A 21,352-nucleotide genomic window follows, 5' to 3' on the forward strand; every position below is an offset into this window, starting at 1 on the left:
CTCCCCTGTGCACCCCTTTCTCTGTCCCCCTCCTCCCCTGTGCACTCCTTTCTCTGTCCCCCTCCTCCCCTGTGCACCCCTTTCTCTGTCCCCCTCCTCCCCTGTGCACCCATTTCTCTGTCCCCCTCCTCCCCTGTGCACTCCCGGGTGCAGTCTCCTCCTGAGCCGCCAGGCGGCAGTCTCCCCCGGTCTCAGTGTCGGGCCGTGATTTCCCCGCCTCCTCCCTCCGCCTCTGCTCGCACTTTCTCCGGGACTCCGGCAGATCTGGAGTGTACGAGCCGCCCGGGATCCGCCGTGACCTCCCCCGCCTGCAGAGCGCGGTCCCCGGAGCCTCGGATGCCCCCTCCAGGGTCCCGGCCGTCGCCGCTGGGAACTTTGGGCTGAGAGCGCAGAAGTTTGGAGCGGAGCTCGGAGGATGGGGCCGGGGGGCAGCGCGGTGCTGCTCGTCCTGTGCTCCGCGGCCGCCGGGCTCTGGACACCTGCGCGGCCGGAGCCGGACGTCTCCATCCTGGACGAGGCGCAGCTGCTGGCCGCTCACATGCGGAGGCTGGCGGCGGAGGAGCTGGGGGCGCACACCATGCAGGTGAGGGGCCGGAGATAATACAAGTGATTGCTTCTCCTCGTATCTGACACATTGTATCTTCTGGGAAATCTCAGGGGGTCACTGACTTATTGTCTCCTCGTATCTGACACATTGTATCTTCTGGGAAATCTCAGGGGTCACTGACTTATTGTCTCCTCGTATCTGATACATTGTATCTTCTGGGAAATCTCAGGGGGCACTGACTTATTGTCTCCTCGTATCTGATACATTGTATCTTCTGGGAAATCTCAGGGGTCACTGACTTATTGTCTCCTCGTATCTGATACATTGTATCTTCTGGGAAATCTCAGGGGGCACTGACTTATTGTCTCCTCGTATCTGATACATTGTATCTTCTGGGAAATCTCAGGGGGCACTGACTTATTGTCTCCTCGTATCTGATACATTGTATCTTCTGGGAAATCTCAGGGGGCACTGACTTATTGTCTCCTCGTATCTGATACATTGTATCTTCTGGGAAATCTCAGGGGGCACTGACTTATTGTCTCCTCGTATCTGACACATTGTATCTTCTGGGAAATCTCAGGGGGTCACTGACTTATTGTCTCCTCGTATCTGATACATTGTATCTTCTGGGAAATCTCAGGGGGTCACTGACTTATTGTCTCCTCGTATCTGATACATTGTATCTTCTGGGAAATCTCAGGGGGTCACTGACTTATTGTCTCCTCGTATCTGATACATTGTATCTTCTGGGAAATCTCAGGGGTCACTGACTTATTGTCTCCTTGTATCTGATACATTGTATCTTCTGGGAAATCTCAGGGGGTCACTGACTTATTGTCTCCTCGTATCTGATACATTGTATCTTCTGGGAAATCTCAGGGGGTCACTGACTTATTGTCTCCTCGTATCTGATACATTGTATCTTCTGGGAAATCTCAGGGGGTCACTGACTTATTGTCTCCTCGTATCTGATACATTGTATCTTCTGGGAAATCTCAGGGGGTCACTGACTTATTGTCTCCTCGTATCTGATACATTGTATCTTCTGGGAAATCTCAGGGGGCACTGACTTATTGTCTCCTCGTATCTAATACATTGTATCTTCTGGGAAATCTCAGGGGGTCACTGACTTATTGTCTCCTCGTATCTGATACATTGTATCTTCTGGGAAATCTCAGGGGGTCACTGACTTATTGTCTCCTCGTATCTGACACATTGTATCTTCTGGGAAATCTCAGGGGGCACTGACTTATTGTCTCCTCGTATCTGATACATTGTATCTTCTGGGAAATCTCAGGGGTCACTGACTTATTGTCTCCTCGTATCTGACACATTGTATCTTCTGGGAAATCTCAGGGGGTCACTGACTTATTGTCTCCTCGTATCTGACACATTGTATCTTCTGGGAAATCTCAGGGGTCACTGACTTATTGTCTCCTCGTATCTGAAGGGTACGGGGAAATCTCTGATTTTCGGAGCTCTCGTCACAATAAATTCTGCATCTGCGCTGTCAATCCCACCGGATACAGAAATGAAAACTACAAAAAATTTTTTTTTTTAAAAATGGAAAAATCTCCTGTGGCCGGGAATTCTGGTTTAATTGTACATTGGTGCGTCAGGCATTTTAGGTGAAAGGTGCAGATTGGCGCAGCGTTGGATGAAGGCGCAGTAGATGGAGGCCGTAGGGATCGCAGCGTTGGATGAAGGCACAGTAGATGGAGGCCGTAGGGATCGCAGCGTTGGATGAAGGCACAGTAGATGGAGGCCATAGGGATCGCGGCGTTGGATGAAGGCGCAGTAGATAGCGGGCGTAGGGATCGCGGCGTTGGATGAAGGAGCAGTAGATGGAGGCCGTAGGGATCGCGGCGTTGGATGAAGGCACAGTAGATGGAGGCTGTAGGGATCGCGTCGTTGGATGAAGGGGCAGTAGATGGCGGCCATAGGGATCGCGTCTTTGGATGAAAGCGCAGTAGATGGCGGCCGTAGGGATCGTGGCGTTGGATGAAGGCGCAGTAGATGGCGGCCGTAGGGATCGTGGTGTTGGATGAAGGCGCAGTAGATGGCGGCCGTAGGGATCGTGGCGTTAGATGAAGGCGCAGTAGATGGCGGCCGTAGGGATCGTGGTGTTGGATGAAGGCGCAGTAGATGGTGGCCGTAGGGATCGTGGCGTTGGATGAAGGCGCAGTAGATGGCGGCCGTAGGGATCGTGGCGTTGGATTAAGGCGCAGTAGATGGTGGCCGTAGGGATCGTGGCGTTGGATGAAGGCCAGTAGATGGCGGCCGTAGGGATTGTGGCGTTGGATGAAGGCGCAGTAGATGGCGGCTGTAGGGATCGTGGCATTGGATGAAGGCCAGTAGATGGCGGCCGTAGGGATTGTGGCGTTGGATGAAGGCGCAGTAGATGGCGGCTGTAGGGATCGTGGCGTTGGATGAAGGCGCAGTAGATGGCCGTAGGGATCGTGGCATTGGATGAAGGCGCAGTAGATGGCGGCCGTAGGGATTGTGGCGTTGGATGAAGGCGCAGTAGATGGCGGCCGTAGGAATCGCAGTGTTGGGATGAAGGCTCAGTAGATGGCGGCCGTAGGGATCGTGACGTTGGATGACGGCGCAGTAGATGGCGGCCGTAGGGATCGTGACGTTGGATGAAGGCGCAGTAGATGGCGGCTGTAGGGATCGTGGCGTTGGATGAAGGTGCAGTAGATGGCGGCCGTAGGGATCGTGACGTTGGATGAAGGCGCAGTAGATGGCGGCCGTAGAGATCGTTGCGTTGGATGAAGGCGCAGTAGATGGCGGCCGTAGGAATCGCGGTGTTGGATGAAGGCGCAGTAGATGGCGGCCGTAGGGATTGTTGCGTTGGATGAAGGCCAGTAGATGGCGGCCGTAGGGATCGTGACGTTGGATGAAGGCGCGGTAGATGGCGGCCGTAGGGATCGTGGCGTTGGATGAAGGTGCAGTAGATGGCGGCCGTAGGGATCGCGGCGTTGGAGGCAATCGGACGGGATTGGAGCTCGTAAAGTGCATTGATTGCAGTTGGAAAATGAGATTGGACGGAAATCGATCTGTGCGACCAATCGGATCACTTAAAATCTGTTCCGCTCAGATATGTATCAGTTACTGACACATCTATTGTGGACACTGATCCAACTCTTTGTTCCTTGTGTTCTGGTCGGTGTAAGATAAAAGCCGTCTACCCCAGTGACGATGTTATCAGATATCTTACAGATCATTGTGATTGGTGGACAGGTTGCAACAGATCAGTTGGCCATTTGTACAACAATTGATTTTGATCTGATTGGATAGTAATTGGTCAGATATCGGTACGAGTAAAGGCGCCTTGTGATTGGATTGTTATGTCATGGTAGGGGGGTCCACATTTGCTAAAGACTCTCAATAATGTAAATTATTTTTGCTTCTTGCTCTCGTCATGTGAACAGACTATGGATTCTTATTGGTCGGTCAAATTTATGTCATCCTGGATTTTCATTGTTCTTTTTATTTAAAGGGGTGGTCCATCTCAGTTTGATTTTTAATGGAACAGTATGGTGTAAAATATACAATAATGTATACTCCCCTACTGATCCCTCCGCTCCACTCCTAGAGCTGAGGACCCCCGTTCTTCATCTTCTTCCAATGGGGACAGACATGTGACAGCTGCTACCAATCACTGGCCACAACTATTGCCATCACATCGCTGCCACGGCCAGTGATTGGCTGCTGTGGTCACATGGCTGTAGAACAAGAGGGGGATGTACAGAGACCGGCGGGGGACCTAGGCACCACCAGGAGAGGAGGCGGCAGATAAGAAGGTGAGTATACGGTTTTTATTTTATTTTACACCATGTTTGTGCATTTGAACAAATGCAAAAGACTACAGCAAATAGAAGTATACCTGCACAAGGTTGTTTGGAGGTGAGGGGTATTTTTTCCAGAAAACGTGTTTTGTTTTTTTTTGTTTTTTTTTTCTTCTTCATAGGCTTCTGTATATGTGTTTTATAAATCCAAGAAAAAAAACACAAAATAGTTGTTGCTATTATCATTATTGTTATTGATCTTATTATTGTTACATTATTTTTCCTGCATTTTGTGGTCATATTGCTGAAAACATTATCCTAAAGCCAAAGTGTTTCCTATATTATAAGCGACACGTCACACAACTGCTGCAGAACTTCTTGCTAATCACTGTGCATTGATTTATGTGTTCTATATATAGTTAGATTTGCAACAATGTATCAGAAGGTTGCCCGCATTTGCAGCAATCGGAAAATTGGATCCTACAGGATTTCTTCCTTGTTGCGAATATTTAAAGCCGTATAGCAACGATCCTGAACCTGTGAATCCCCAATTGCTGTGGATTTAGAACCTGTAGCTTGTCCAGGGATGCTGGGAGTTGTAGTGATGCAGCAGCTGCGGTTGCCATGGCATGCTGGGAGTTGTAGTGACACAGCTGCTGGAGAGCCGCATATTACAGCCGGCAAATAATTGTTGCACAGCAGCTGGAAAGCCCCAAGTTGTTGGGGCATGATGGAGGTTGTAGTCCCACAGCTGGAGAGTCTCTTGTGTTCTGCGGTACCCGGTGGTGTTCTTGCCGTCGTCGGTGTATAGTGACCTGTTTGTGTTGTTTGCAGCCTCAAATCCATCTCTGAATTGTGATTTTCGCTTTTTTCTTTCCTCCTTTTTCTGGTATATTCAATTTGTTACTTGAAACAATTGGGCAGAAATCTCCCCCCACCGCCCCATGCATCCCGGGGTTTCATATTCAGCCGAGGATCCAGGTTCAGTGACGCTTTTGGGCTGCACTTGTCTGACCTGATGAAATATTCTGTTTCTTTTCCCCCCCACCTGCTCCACATTACACTTTATCTGCAGCACATCGCATGCACGAGGCGGAGAGGGGTGGAAGTGAGAGATTTAAAGATCAATGGAAGTGCTGCGGCCAAGGCTTCTTAGCGGGGAGATAACCCTCCGCTCAGTATTCTAGACTCTGCTTTCTGCAGCCGCTGGTTACTATTTAAATATACATATTGCACATTTCAACTATGCGGCCCCAGTTCATCCAGACTGGCGTTTTGTACGCAGGTTTTAATGAAGACGGCGTTCCAGTAAAATGCGCCAAACTCATTAAGATCTGTGCCACCGCTCGAAATATTCTGCAGTCAGAGCCTGGAATAGATTAGTCATTTATACCACCTTTGTTAGTCGCTACATTTTTGCCCATTTACAAACTGCTCCCAAATTTTGTTCTTAAAGCAATTTTATGCAGGAACATTGATAAACTGATGAATCGGGGCCTTTTTTTCTCTGATTCTGATGCTGTCCAAGTGACAGAATCCGTTTCAATGATAGTCAATGGATGTGATGTAGGAAGTTAAGGCAGTCCTCTGCTCTCCAAAATCTCTCGTCATAGAGCACCCCCTTCTGATGCTGTGTGCACCAGTAATTATGAGCTGTGATCGTTCGCTCTGGTCCTTATATACTATGTCATAAGAATCTCCTCGCCTGCTGGGCCCTGTCCTGGGGTTGTACTTACCATGTGTCCGTCTCTGCTGCAATCTCAATGTATTTCAGATTTCTTTATGTCTCTCCTCTTATCTTCTCCATGGATTTTGTTTCTTCTATCTCATCTTGCAGTATCTTATCTCATCTTTTTCTCTATATAGTATTATAACTCTGTTGTATCTTGTATCGCCTTTCTCTTTGTGTATCTTTTCTCTATATGTATCTTTCATCTTTCTTTTTGTACCTGTCCTCTTTTTGTGCATTTCTTCTCTGTAACTTATATTTTTAGAAACGAGTTTGGATACGAAGTACAGAGATAAAGTAAGATACATGAAGCGATTAGAACTTTTTCTATGATTTTAGTATCTCATATCTCGGCGCTGTGGCTCTGTCTCTGTGGCTCAGCTCTCTAGCTCGGTTCTCTTGCTCTCTGTCTGTGGCTCAGCTCTCTTGCTCGCTCTCTGTGGCTCGGCTCTCTTGCTCGCTCTCTGTGGCTCGGCTCTCTTGCTCGCTCTCTGTCTGTGGCTCGGCTCTCTTGCTCGCTCTCTGTCTGTGGCTCGGCTCTCTTGCTCGCTCTCTGTGGCTCGGCTCTCTTGCTCGCTCTGTCTGTGACTCGGCTCTCTTGCTCGCTCTCTGTCTGTGGCTCGGCTCTCTTGCTCGCTCTCTGTCTGTGGCTCGGCTCTCTTGCTCGCTCTCTGTCTGTGGCTCGGCTCTCTTGCTCGCTCTCTGTCTGTGGCTCGGCTCTCTTGCTCGCTCTCTGTCTGTGGCTCGGCTCTCTTGCTTGCTCGCTCTGTCTGTGGCTCGGCTCTCTCGCTCTCTCTCTCTCTGTGGCTCGGCTCTCTTGCTCGCTCTCTGTCTGTGTGGCTCAGCTCTCGCGCTCGCTCTCTGTCTGTGGCTCGGCTCTCTCGCTCTCTCTCTCTCTGTGGCTCGGCTCTCTCGCTCGCTCTCTGTGTGGCTCAGCTCTCGCGCTCGCTCTCTCTGTGGCTCGGCTCTCTTGCTCGCTCTCTGTCTGTGTGGCTCAGCTCTCGCGCTCGCTCTCTGTCTGTGGCTCGGCTCTCTCGCTCTCTCTCTGTGGCTCGGCTCTCTCGCTCGCTCTCTGTCTGTGTGGCTCAGCTCTCGCGCTCGCTCTCTCTGTGGCTCGGCTCTCTCGCTCTCTCTCTCGCTCACATGAGATACAGATATGAGATCAAGAGTCTGCATATTTGAGATGCAATAAGGTATAGAAATGCACACACATGGCTGGAGACTTGCAAGTATTATATAATCCTTCCTCCTGATTATCCAGTTTGTAATATATGATATAATCTCCAGCACCCTGGTGGCTGTAATTCCTCCCAGTCATCCCCATTATAATATCTTATTTGCTCACAGCACAAAATAAAAGCAAAATGAAAGGGACTGTATAGAAAACTGAAGTCAATTAAGTTTTAAAGGCTTTGGAGATTAGCAGGCCTGCATTGCTCAGCAGCCAGCAGGGGGTCGCCCCCAAATGGCCTTTTATCTTTCTAGTGGCCAGCTTTCCTGCCTCTTCACACCCTCCTTGTGCCATAAGCCCCCTGTGATCTGCCTTTGTCCTCACTCATTCACACCTTGTCCTGTTGTCTGCTTTGCAGATGTGTGGGGGGATAATATCTGTGAGATCCTTTTTAATTTAGGGATGTTTTGGATATTTTACAATGTTTAATACAATGTAACAGGTTAAGATTAGTTTTGTAAATATTTATCTTGCTATCGTCTGTGATACAATGTATATGTGTCATCGGCTTGGTATACTGAATAATTTATGATGCCAGGAATAGATGACGTGACACGCAGTCGTGACAGGCGGCGAGGATTGTGACGGGCAAATATCGAGACACTATGGACTATACGGAAGATCATTCAGCAGATTGGACTGGACCAGGCAAAACATAGATGAGCCAGAGAGACAAATCAATCGTTGATGGAAATCTCTCTGGGTGATTCTGCACTGGTGTTCTTGGGCTTTGGTCACACCTTATGGATTTTGTATAAATCGCAGCAGAGACCACTTTGACACTACAAGACCATGGGATTACAACAACCACTTTCACTGAGACTTTATTACCAAACAGAAGTTTGCATTTTTGGTGTTTACTGCAGTTTTGCCGCAATGCATAGGAGACTGGAGACTGGAGCAAACAAACAAAAAAAACCCTTTTGAAAATACCTTGTTTTTCAATATCAATATCTCTGCTTGCTATCAGAGAATGAGTACATCACACATCTGGGGTGTTGTTAAAATCCAGCTCCCTCTTCTCATTCATGAGGCTGTAGCACGCATACGTGACTGCCAGTTAATTCTAAAAGGGGCAGAGGACCCTCATAGTAGTGATAAGCGGGACCCCCAGCAGTCAGAAATGTATCACATATATTGGATCAACATGGGGAAAAAAAGGCAAATTGGACATAATTTCACATAAAACCCCCAAAACGGTCTGGACAATATTGTTGTCCCCCTCAACTTAATATTTGGTTGCCACCCTTTGGAATAAATAACTGCAATCAATCAGCAAGCTTCTTACACCTCTCAAATGGAATTTCTGACCATTCTTCTTTTTCTGCAAACTGCTCCCCGTCTCGGTATGTGAAGGCGCCTTCTCCCAACAGCAATTTTAAGGTCTCTCCACAGGTGATAAATGGGATTTAGATCCGGACTCATCGCTGCCACTTCTGAACTCTCCAGCACTTTGTTTCATCCATTTATGGGGGCTTCTTGAAGTATGTTTTGGACATTGTCCTGCTGGAAGATTCACGATCTAGGACACAAACCCAACTTACTGACGCTGGGCATTACAGTGCGACCCGAAACCCTTTGGTAATCTTCAGATTTCATGATGCCTTGCATACAGTCAAGGCACTCATTGCCAGAGGAAGCAAATAACCCCAAAACATGTTTGAACCTCCACCATATTTGACTGTAGGTACTGTTATTTTCTTTGTAGGCCTTATTCCATTTTTGTTAAACAGTAGAATGATGTGCTTTACAAAAAAAACTCTATCTTGGTCTCATCTATCCACAAAATGCTTTCCATGAAGGATTTTGGCTTGCGTACATTTTTGCAAACTGTAGTCTACCTTTTCTATGTCTGTGTGACAGCAGTGGGGCCCTCCTGGAACATGTGGATGGATTTTTTTGTACTAACACTGATGCACCCTCAGCCTGCAGGACAGTATGAATTTCTTTAGAACTTGATTGGGGCTGCTTATCCACCATCCAGATTGTCCTGCATTGTAACCTTGCAAATTTATAGATTATATTGTGCACCGCAGACAAAGGAACATCAAGATCCCCGAAGATTGTTTATATTTTTTTTAAATTTTGGTTCTCAAGTCCTCAGACAGTCCTCTTCTCCTCTTTCTGTTCTCGGTGTTTAGCGTGGCACACACAGACACACAATGCGAAGCTTGAGTCAACTTCTCTCCTTTTTTTAAAATCTGGTTTCAGGTGTGATTTTCATGTTGCCCACACCTGTTACTTGCCACAGGTGAGTTTGAATGAGCATCACATTCTCGAAACAAAGTTGTTCACACACACAATTTTGGAAAGGTGTCAAACAATTTTGTCTGGACCATTTTTGGAGTTTTGTGTGAAATTATGTCCAATTTGCACTTTGTTCTGTTTTTTTTGTGTGTGTGTGTTCCAATACATACCAAGGAAATAATAATTTTCTGGGAGAAATGCTTTATTTTCTGGAACAGTTTCAGGGGTACCAGCACTTTGGGCAACGACTGTATATTTATAATATAGTGTCAACTTTTTATGAGATGTGTTGCTGTGTAGGGTTGTGAACAGTTTATCTACTAGGTGTAAATGAGAATGTTTCTAAGCACAGTTGAGGGGATCATATAGTTTTGCAGCTATTTGTATTTTAACCATAGAATAAACTCCTAATGGTTGACGCCATTACATTGACCCATGAGATGATTCCTCTGCCCTTTTACTGCATGATTTTGCATTAAAGGGACCTCCTCTTGCTCGGTTGTGGGGTCTGCCATCTTGCTTCCCCAGTTTGATGTCTGATTTTGCTGAGACCGCACTGTGTAATTGAAGTCGACGGCTTTGATAATGGATGTGGAAATTAGTTGATGAACTGAAAATACGAGTTGATCCGGCGATTAGAAAAGTCTCATAATGTTTACGTTACACTTAAAGCGAGCTGATCGCCTGCAGGTATTTATACAGCGCGGCAATAAGCGTCCACCTGGAAAAAGGTAGATTAAAAATTCTATGATCATGAAAAGGATTTAAGGCAGTCACCAAATTTGTGTCCCAGATTGTATTACTTGGGTTGACAAAATAGGCAGTTGCCCAGGGCTTCGTTTTTCTGTTGTGCCACCCGCAAGCAACTGGAAAATCGGGAGCAACTAAAGGGCAGAGCATGTAAATGTTCGCTGACCTTGACCTTCAGGAACTTTTATATTTGAACCCCTTGCTCTTCTAGACCCCGAAATTTTTCACTATGTTCTTCCTCACTACTTAGACGTTGTCGGGCCGCACGTTGGCGGTATTATGGTGTATAACATTTATCGAGTGTCTTGTGGCTACTATAGATTCGTTCTATTGGTTACTGTATGGCGGTATTATTTACTCTGGGAAATGTTTGCCTGAATGTGTGGACGATCGTTCTCGACCATTGCCCACAGGGCGACCATCTGATAATTCTTGCTGCTGCTGCTGCAGAGGTAACGGCACTCAACCTGTGAACTTGGAACTTGGCCTTTATTCTGCTTTACGACCCTTAAAGGGAATATGTCATCATAAAATGACCTTTAATAAGTTTTTTATATTTGCAATTATTATTATTATTTTTTTTGTATATCGATTATCTTGCAATTTTCCCACTGGCCACTGCTGCTTTTTTTTAGACATTAACTTCCTGTTATTTTCAGGAAATCCACATGTACGTTAACCACAATGGACCCTTTCTTTTGCACTGAAGCATAGATCTAATGAGATTGTGCAGAGAGGAGGAGAATGTGAGCTGTGACATCACCTATTGTGATTGATGGATCCAGCGTTATTAGCTGATGTGTTATCCGGTCATTGTAATCCTGTCTTTGATGATAATGAGACTGCTGAAAACTATTACTGAAAGGACAGAAAGTATGTGCCTAAACCTGGAGGTCAATGTGAAAATCGGAAGATTACTCATTTTTGTTTTTTTAAATGTGGATTATGATATGTAAAATAAAAAAAGTCCAACATTACTCAAAATAAGAAATGGCTGACACTCATCCGCTGATCCCCCATTATCGCTCTTGCTGGCGGGGCCCGTTACCTGTCTCCTTTCCATATGGTGTGATCGGCATGTGACTGCTGCGGCAAATCGCTGGTTCTATGCGCCGACCACCGCCCTGAAAGGGAAGGAGAGGAGACCGACCGATGGGAGACACGGCCGGCGGGGCGGAGAGGCGGCAGATGGATGAATGAGTATATGGGCGTTAGTTTGGTTTTTTGTACACCCATACTGGGGCCATATGTAAAGTTAAAGAAACAGATGGCAAACTTTCTTACAAAAAAAACAACAAAAAATGCAATGATGAATTTCTATATCATCAATTAGCACTTGTTGTGAACAATTTACCTGCCCTTGTAAGAAAACCTTATTTTAAGGCCCCTGTCACACAGGCCGATATTCTAATATCCCTTTTACCTGATTACTGGCCCGTGTAGCAATGTAAAAAAAAAGCCATAAAGTGAGACCGGTCAATCTGGGTCATCACTGGTTCTCTCGTGATGCCCCAAAATCTGCCCATCAAAAGCCGGGATCAGACTGGCATATATCACAATCCGTATATTATAATTGTATAGCGCTGTATAGACCTCATCACTGTCCCCATTGGGGGCTCATAATCTAGAATCCCTATCAGTATGTCTTTGGAGTGTGGGAGGAAACGCACGCACACACGGGGGAGAACATACAAAGTCCCTAGATGTTGTCCTTGGTGGGATTGGAACCCAGGACTCCGGTGCTGCAAGTCTGCTGTGCTAACCACTGAGCCACCATGTATAGAGCTAACCACTGAGCCCCCATGTTTAGCGCTAACCACTGAGTCACAGTGCTGGCGAATATTATCAGCATTGCTTGGACTGACCGAGGGTCTCCATACCACGTGCCCATGAGGCTTTAACTTCGCGATTGGATTGGTGACCTGCTGTCATTATACGGACCGTGAAATGCGCCCGTCTGATCCCGGCATAAAAAGATCTTTATCTGGACCCTGGGTTGGTAATATTGTCTGAGCGGTGTTTGGCGGTATTATTTGGCGCTGTATATATAATATTATAATACATATGTATTTGTGTTTTACATTTTGTAGTTCCAAAAAATTTCTGACCCTACATGGCTTGGCCAAAATTTCTTAAAAAAACCAAACAAAAAGCGTTCCGCCATTGGTATTTGTCATTAGTTTTTGGAAACCTTTGTCTGCGGTCCACTGTGCACTAGTGGGCCCCACTCTCATGAATGGCAACCCCCAGAAAATTGTGCGCAGATGGCGGCTATTACCTACCGTGTCCCAGGACAGATACTGGACATCGTAGGAATCGTCCAGCGCCATTCCTGCTGTGCCACTCGATGGTCTCCTGGGCTCGCTGCAAACACAATCCTCTCTGGAGGGACGCTGTGAAAGTAAAGGACTGTTGCCCTGGGGTTTTTTTTGTTTGTTTGTTTCATTCTACTTGGACATTTTTAGTTTCATGCATGTAACAAAAAAAATAATTTTTTTTTTTTTGAAAGTGCTCCAAGTGGGAAGGCAGTTCAAACGAGCGGCGCGGAGGAGACAGAATTAGAATTTTTAATTAGGCTTTGAGTCCCGTCTTCAAAGTGTGAGCCATCATTAGTGATGTAAGTCTGCCTGCATTAGCCAAGAGTGACATTTTCACTTCAAACGCGCTCGTGCAGCTGTCCTGCGTAGATAAAAGTTGCGCCAGCGCGCTGCGGCAAGGTGGATTGGCGGGTAATTAGCTGTCCCCCTTCACTCGCGGCTGCGTTCTGCTGGCTTCTCGCAGAAATCATAGCTAGTCAGGGTGAATTATTAACAGCCGAAAATCCAAATATGTCAGTCGTTTTGTCTCTTAAGCTGCGCTGGGACTGATAAGCTGACGGCTTAGAAATCGCTGTGAACAACCGCATTGACCAAACCCTGGATGGCGTGGAGAAACTTTTAACTGTCCCTTCTTTTAATATTTAAAAACATTTTTATTAACCTAGGACCATTTAAAAAAAAAGAAAAAAAAAAAAAAAGATTAAATTATTAATTAAAAAAAAGGGTCTGCTTCCCGCCACTATCACCAGTTAGAGGAAGCGGAAGATTTCACAGATCCGTCAACAGTTAAGTTCCTAGAACATTTGGGCTCATCCTATAGACATGAGATGGCCGCAGACAAAAAAAAAAAAATCATGTATATGGCGGCACATGGAGTCCCTATGGCTCTGTAGTAGGTTCACACTTGCATTGTGCAGTCCGTTCAACAAATCCGTTAAACGGACTGCACTAACGCAAATGCCGACTTTGTCACTGCGCTAGCGCAGATGGAGCATCTGCTAGTTCCATCTGCGCTAGCAGTGCTCTAGCGGTGATACTCAATGACGCCATTGTGGGCGTGCAATAGCGATGCATTCGCCATTGCAAGTAATGGCAGCGTTAACGGACTGCGCTACACCGCATTATGCCGCGGTGTAACGTAGTCCGTTTATCGGGTTCGCACAACGCAGTGGGCAGCGTGTCCTCATCCTCCGTTATATGCAATTCTGATTCCAACAGAAGTCGGGAACGTCACGATCAGCGGCGCCTTGTGTCTTGTAGTCGCTTATCTTAATCACCAGCCTTGAAGTCGCTTCCATTGCCATGCCAGTCCAAGAACACGCAGACGGGTTTCTGACGCCTCACACAAGTCAGGATTCACCTTTAAAGTTTACCTTTAATTTAGAGGTTTGTTTTCTGAAAAACATGACAAACGTGAATGCCCGTCTTAAATTCTCTGGGGGGGGGGGGGGGGGTCAAAAGTATTACGAACAGTTCCTGTAATGCAACCCATGAGCTACAGAAAGCGCTAAACATGGCCGACAGCACATTCTCCAGCGCGCAAGACAAATGTCATCCAGATGTTGTATCATCATGGCTTAGGTTTCCGTCACTCCTAATTATACCTGATCTCAGCCGCAGTTTTTTTTTGTACTGATTTTTTTTTTTGATGGGGGAGCGGGAGTCTGCTTGTTCTCACCACCATTAGAGGCCGGTTTTGGGTTTGTGCAATGATTAAAGCGCTCGTCTCACCAAAGCCTCGCAATCACGGTGAATGGTGACCACATTAGTGCTCCGGGCCGCGCTTAGACATGGAGGGTTTTTGTCCAGGGACTCTCAACTATCTGCTTATATTGCGGTCGCACTTAGATCTGTATGAGGCCTTGTCTGCATTTTGCAAAACTTGCATAAATATAGTTATTACGTTCACATGTGTTTTTTTGTTTTTTGCTGAATTTTTTTTTCTTTAAATGCAATTTTTAAGTTGCCTTTTACAGTACCAGCAAAGGCTATGAGATTTCAGAAATCACACGTTGTTTTATTTTCATGCTTTCTTTTAAGTTGCGCTTATTTTGAAGTCTAACCTTCTTTTATTTGTCTTTTTTTTTCTGCCATTGTGAACATGAGTTTTGTAACTCGGATGTTTGTGGCAGATTCAATAATTGCAACCTTTTAAATATATAAAGTTGTAAATGTATTGCAGTTTCACCTCTTCCTCCTCCTCGATATTTGATATTTTTCTTTCTATGCCAGAAATGTTTGCACAGTTGTGAGTTCCACGTGATATATCCCTAATCATCATTTGCGTGTTATAGTTCTTTGACCTTTTTTTGGCTCCAAATTCCTCAAAATGGCGCATGCGGTTAGTGAATTGTGCGCAAATAAAAATAAAAAAAAAATTTTTTTTTGCTTTTAAACATTTTTTTTCCAACTTTTTATAGCAAATAGTCAAAAGATCAAAAGTAGCATGCGATTCTTAGTATTTGCATGAAATGTCCTGTTGTATGAAAAAAAAAAACATAAATCCTCTCTTATCAGGGGGCTGGATTACATGTGCACAAAATTTGTGCAACTTTATGAAAAGTTACAATGGATGAATCGGTGGCAAACATCTGGAAAATGGAAAACCTAAAAAAAAACAAAACAGGCGAATATATATATATATATATATATATATATATATATATATATATATATATATATATATATATATATATATATATATATATATATATATATATATAAAATGACATCCAAATGGGCACAAATACGGTAAAAAGAATTTGGTACAAATGAAAAAAGTGCTTAAAGCACCAAAAATGACACAAAACCCCCCAACAAATGATGATAGCGGTCCCCAGCTTCCTCTGCAGCCCCCTCCTGCTTAGTCACTAGATACCAAGAGCCGGTTAGCACCGAATCCCCCTCTCCGCACTGAATATGTGCGCACTTTATTAGGTTGCATTTAATAGGCATGCTGTCCTCATGAAAGAATGCTTTGTTGCTGTGAATGAGCCAAGGAGCCATTGTGCAACCCTGGAGCTCTCGCTTGTGTGTGACGAGGGGAACGTATAGGTTTCAGGGCTGAATGGTGGATAATGGTGGGAGTCGGGCTGGACGTGGGGACAGAAGAGGCGACTCGGGAATGCACACAACATTGTTATTGGCCGCCATACAAGAGCTCCACGTTTGTTAACAGTTTTTATTCTCTGCACCACCAGCTGAGGCTTTGCATAAGCAAGAAGGACGGCGGCGCTCAAACTCCTCGCCCGGTGGGCAACCAGACTCGCCAATGCTTTCTCTCTGTTGCAAAAACGCAACAGTCTCCCCTCCCCCTTCCAAAAAAGTTAGTATTTCTTTTCAGTAGTTTACTAGTTTCTTCTCTTTTGGGGAAAGCTGGGAGATTTTCTTTTGGCCTGGGTAGGCTTGGTGATTTTTCTGGGTTTTAGGAAAGTTTTATAGGGAATATTCCCACCATATCCACAGTAATGGGGTCCCGTCTCGCACCACCAGGAATAGAGAGGTGCAGATTTGTATTCACTTGTGTAGGAGTCTGCTTCCTTAGTGGGGCGCCTTTCTAATGCCATTAATTGTCCAAAGTGGTATAGACCCTTTAAAGTGCGCCATGTCGGATGTCCATCACCTAAAACTGCTCTTTGCGCAGTGGTCCACATTCATTCTGTGGAGGCGCCTGGTCATATGAGGACACCCCAATAGTCTATTACAAACACCCAAAAAGAACCAACATGGCAGATCTGTGTCATGACTGTTCCAAGATCACTTACTATCAAGTACTTATTATCTATGACCAGGTATCCATTAGACAAGTGAACGACTCCCATAATAATGTACCCTCCTGTGTATGCCCCCCATCAGCCTGTGCTAAGGGTACCATCACACAGTGGCATTTTGATCGCTACAACGGCACGATCCGTGACGCTCCAGCGTCGTAACAATATCGCTCCAGCGTCGTAGACTGCTGTCACACTTTGCAATGTACGACGCTGGAGCGATAATTTCATGACGTATGTGCGATGTAGAAGCCGTTGGTTACTATGCGCACATCGTATACAATATTGTGCACACCTTTGTTACACCATGCGATCATGCCGCCACAGCGGGACACTAGACGACGAAAGAAAGTTTCAAACGATCTGCTACGACGTACGATTCTCAGCGGGGTCCCTGATCGCAGGAGCGTGTCAGACACAGCGAGATCGCTGGAACGTCACGGATATATCGCTGGAACGTCACAAATCGTGCCGTCGTAGCGATCAAAATGCCACTGTGTGACGGTACCCTAAAGCAGAGGTCCCCAACTCCAGTCCTCAAGGCCCACCAACATGTCATGTTTTCAGGATTTCCTTAGTTTTGCCCAGGTAATAATTGCATCACCTGTGCAATGCAAAGGAAATCCTGAAAACATGACATGTTGGTGGGCCTTGAGGACTGGAGTTGGGGACCTCTGCCCTAAAGGTACCGTCACACTAGACGATATCGCTAGCGATCCGTGACGTTGCAGCGTCCTGGCTAGCGATATCGTCCAGTGTGACAGGCAGCAGCGATCAGGCCCCTGCTGTGCTGTCGCTGGTCGGGGAAGAAAGTCCAGAACTTTATTTGGTCGCTGGACTCCCCGTAGACATCGCTGAATCGGCGTGTGTGACACCGATTCAGCGATGTCTTCACTGGTAACAAGGGTAAACATCGGGTAACTAAGCGCAGGGCCGCGCTTAGTAACCCGATGTTTACCCTGGTTACCATCCTAAAAGTAAAAAAAAACAAACACTACATACTTACCTTCAGCTGTCTGTCCTCCAGCGCTGTGCTCTGCACTCCTCCTGTACTGGCTGTGAGCGTCGGTCAGCCGGAAAGCAGAGCGGTGACGTCGCCGCTCTGCTTTCCGGCCGCTGTGCTCACACAGCCAGTACAGGAGGAGTGCAGAGCACAGCGCTGGAGGACAGACAGCTGAAGGTAAGTATGTAGTGTTTGTTTTTTTTAACTTTTAGGATGGTAACCAGGGTAAACATCGGGTTACTAAGCGCGGCCCTGCGCTTAGTTACCCGATGTTTACCCTGGTTACCGGCATCGTTGGTCGCTGGAGAGCGGTCTGTGTGACAGCTCTCCAGCGACCAAACAGCGACGCTGCAGCGATCCGGATCGTTGTCGGTATCGCTGCAGCGTCGCTTAGTGTGACGGTACCTTTAGAGGGACCGTCCATCTTATCACATCTACCTTGATGATTGGCTCCAGGGCTCTGTTTTATTTTTACAGGCAGGTAATGAAAGGTGCAATTACCCAACTGGCACCTCACAACAGTGAGTTATTATAAGTGAGTGCAATTAGCTACTGCGGAGGTGTGATGACGAGACTGCCCGGGTATGGAGCTTGATGGGGGTAAAAATAAGCTCAAATTGTTTATGGAACATTACATTACTAATTGTGAGTTACATCCTGTATTATACTCCAGAGCTGCACTCACTATTCTGCTGGTGCAGTCACTGTGTACATACATTACATTACTAATTGTGAGTTACATCCTGTATTATACTCCAGAGCTGCACTCACTATTCTGCTGGTGCATGCACTGTGTACATACATTACATTACTGATCCTGAGTTACATCCTGTATTATACTCCAGAGCTGCACTCACTATTCTGCTGATGCAGTCACTGTGTACATACATTACATTACTAATTGTGAGTTACATCCTGTATTATACTCCAGAGCTGCACTCACTATTCTGCTGGTGCATGCACTGTGTACATACATTACATTACTGATCCTGAATTACATCCTGTATTATACTCCAGAGCTGCACTCACTATTCTGCTGGTGCAGTCACTGTGTACATACATTACATTACTAATTGTGAGTTACATCCTGTATTATACTCCAGAGCTGCACTCACTATTCTGCTGGTGCATGCACTGTGTACATACATTACTGATCCTGAGTTACATCCTGTATTATACCCCAGAGCTGCACTCACTATTCTGCTGGTGCAGTCACTGTGTACATACATTACTGATCCTGAGTTACATCCTGTATTATACCCCAGAGCTGCACTCACTATTCTGCTGGTGCATGCACTGTGTACATACATTACTGATCCTGAGTTACATCCTGTATTATACCCCAGAGCTGCACTCACTATTCTGCTGGTGCAGTCACTGTGTACATACATTACTGATCCTGAGTTACATTCTGTATTATACCCCAGAGCTGCACTCACTATTCTGCTGGTGCAGTCACTGTGTACATACATTACATTACTGATCCTGAGTTACCTCCTGTATTATACTCCAGAGCTGCAGTCACTATTCTGCTGGTGCAGTCACTGTGTACATACATTACTGATCCTGAGTTACATCCTGTATTATACCCCAGAGCTGCACTCACTATTCTGCTGGTGCAGTCACTGTGTACATACATTACATTACTGATCCTGAGTTACATCCTGTATTATACGCCAGAGCCGCACTCACTATTCTGCTGGTGCAGTCACTGTGTACATACATTACATTACTGATCCTGAGTTGCCTCCTGTATTATACCCCAGAGCTGCACTCACTATTCTGCTGGTGCAGTCACTGTGTACATACATTACATTACTGATCCTGAGTTACATCCTGTATTATACCCCAGAGCTGCACTCACTATTCTGCTGGTGCAGTCACTGTGTACATACATTACATTACTGATCCTGAGTTACATCCTGTATTATACTCCAGAGCTGCACTCACTATTCTGCTGATGCAGTTACTGTGTACATACATTACATTACTGATCCTGAGTTACATCCTGTATTATACCCCAGGGCTGCACTCACTATTCTGCTGGTGCAGTCACTGTGTACATACATTACATTACTGATCCTGAGTTACCTCCTGTATTATACTCCAGAGCTGCACTCACTATTCTGCTGGTGCAGTCACTGTGTACATACAGTACATTACTGATCCTGAGTTACATCCTGTATTATACTCCAGAGCTGCACTCACTATTCTGCTGGTGCAGTCACTGTGTACATACATTACGTTACGTTTCCATTAGCAGCCTTATCATATGTAGTACCGTATTTATGAGAATGTCGGGTTTACTTGTATTTTCCCAGACTATATTCCAACATCTTTTCTGTTCTCATTTCCATCTTGTAGATAAATATCTGAATCTGACAATAATCTGGATTTTGTCTGAGGCCAAATAATAAATAATTTCCCTTTTTATTTGTGTTTCGTTTTGCTATAGACGTCTGTGGCTGCGCAGTTGTGGCTGAGGGTTTAGTTGAGGTGAACCATTGTGGCCGCAGGAACCTGCTCGCCCCGGATCAGACACGGAGATGAATCTGGCGGCCTCGTATCCTTATCGGTTGTGTCGGGGTCTTTCTCTACCTTTGCTGTGACGGATCCGCAGCACATTCCTCCAATAATCCCCCTCTCTCTTCGCTCTTACATGAGGAATGTGGAACGACTGCATTTCTTGCCGGGGCTTTCAGCAGCTGTGGGCATATGGGATCCATCCACTGGTTTCAGGCACTAGTTTGCAGGGTGTGATTACTTTTGCAACTTTCTTATTAATTGCTCTAAAATAAAAATAAAAAAAACTTTCCCATGAAGTGTAAGTACATAATGTGTATTATGTCCTAAGAAAAATGAATGAAGTGAGTTTTCCTGTACAGACCACTCATGTTAAATACAAAAGAGCAAATGATAAACAATAAATTAAACTAAAATTGGAGGGAAAAATAGCAAAAGCTGAAGCTGCGGTGGCCCTGGTATTGGCGCCTTTACATTTAAATTAGTATGGAAACACATTGTGACTCACCTGTGATAAATCACAAATGGGAATCACCTGTGATTAATTGTCCGTGCCCATGTGACATGAATTGGCCAATGAATGATGACTTCAGAGTTTTTAAAAGCCACATGGTAGGCCTGTTCCTTTTTGTCACAATGGTGAAGGCTAAGGAGCTGTCTGAGGACATCACAACTGCTATTATTTGCATACACAAGACTTCCAAAAGGTATCTTGGTACTTTGGTATCCCAGTTTCGACCGTGCGCAATGTTATTAGTAATAAAATAATCTTTATTTTTATATAGCGCTAACATATTCCGCAGCGCTTTACAGTTTGCACACATTATCATCACTGTCCCCAATGGGGCTCACATTCTAGAATCCCTATCAGGATGTCTTTGGAATGTGGGAGGAACCCGGAGAACCAGGAGGAAACCCACGCAAACACGGAGAGACCATACAAACTCCTTGCAGATGTTGTCCTTGGTGGGGTTTGAACCCAGGACCCCAGCACTGCAAGGCTGCAGTGCTAGCTACTGAGCCACCGTGCTGCCATTATTAGGAAGTTTGTCAAGCAGGGAACCGTCAAGAACCTCCCAGGACATAAGGGAAAGGGGAAAATTGACCAGATGTCCTCAAAGGTTTGTGCGAATGATGGAAAAAAACATCCAAAGAAGACCAACCTGTGAAAGCCTGGGGTCATGGTTTCAGTGAGTGCCATACACGGCTCACTAAACCAAGCAGAGCTTTATGGGCAAAGTTCAAGGAAGAAACTATTGCTGAAGAAAAGACATAAAAAGGAATGACTGATCTTTATCAAAGAGTACCTTGACAAAGCACAAACCTTCTGGGAAAATGTTTTGTGGACAGATGAAAAAAATAGAGCTTTTTGGCAATGCAAAGCAACAGTTTGTTTACAGACAGCGTAATAAAGCTTCTAAGGAAAAGAACACCCTACCA

At 45.6% G+C, this 21,352-nt stretch overlaps 1 protein-coding gene across 1 annotated transcript in view; it reads left to right on the forward strand.

Annotated features, from left to right (window-relative positions):
- The first annotated feature begins 240 nt into the window (after window positions 1-240).
- CACHD1 (cache domain containing 1) overlaps window positions 241-21,352 on the forward strand; it is a 144,391-nt gene continuing 123,279 nt past the window's right edge. The window contains exon 1 of the mRNA XM_069738196.1: window positions 241-583. Within this exon, the coding sequence (XP_069594297.1) occupies window positions 416-583 (168 nt within the window). The 5' untranslated portion in view covers window positions 241-415. The remainder of the gene's footprint in view (window positions 584-21,352) is intronic.

This window comes from Ranitomeya imitator, chromosome 8 (assembly GCF_032444005.1).
Source record: "Ranitomeya imitator isolate aRanImi1 chromosome 8, aRanImi1.pri, whole genome shotgun sequence".
Taxonomy (NCBI): domain Eukaryota; kingdom Metazoa; phylum Chordata; class Amphibia; order Anura; family Dendrobatidae; genus Ranitomeya; species Ranitomeya imitator.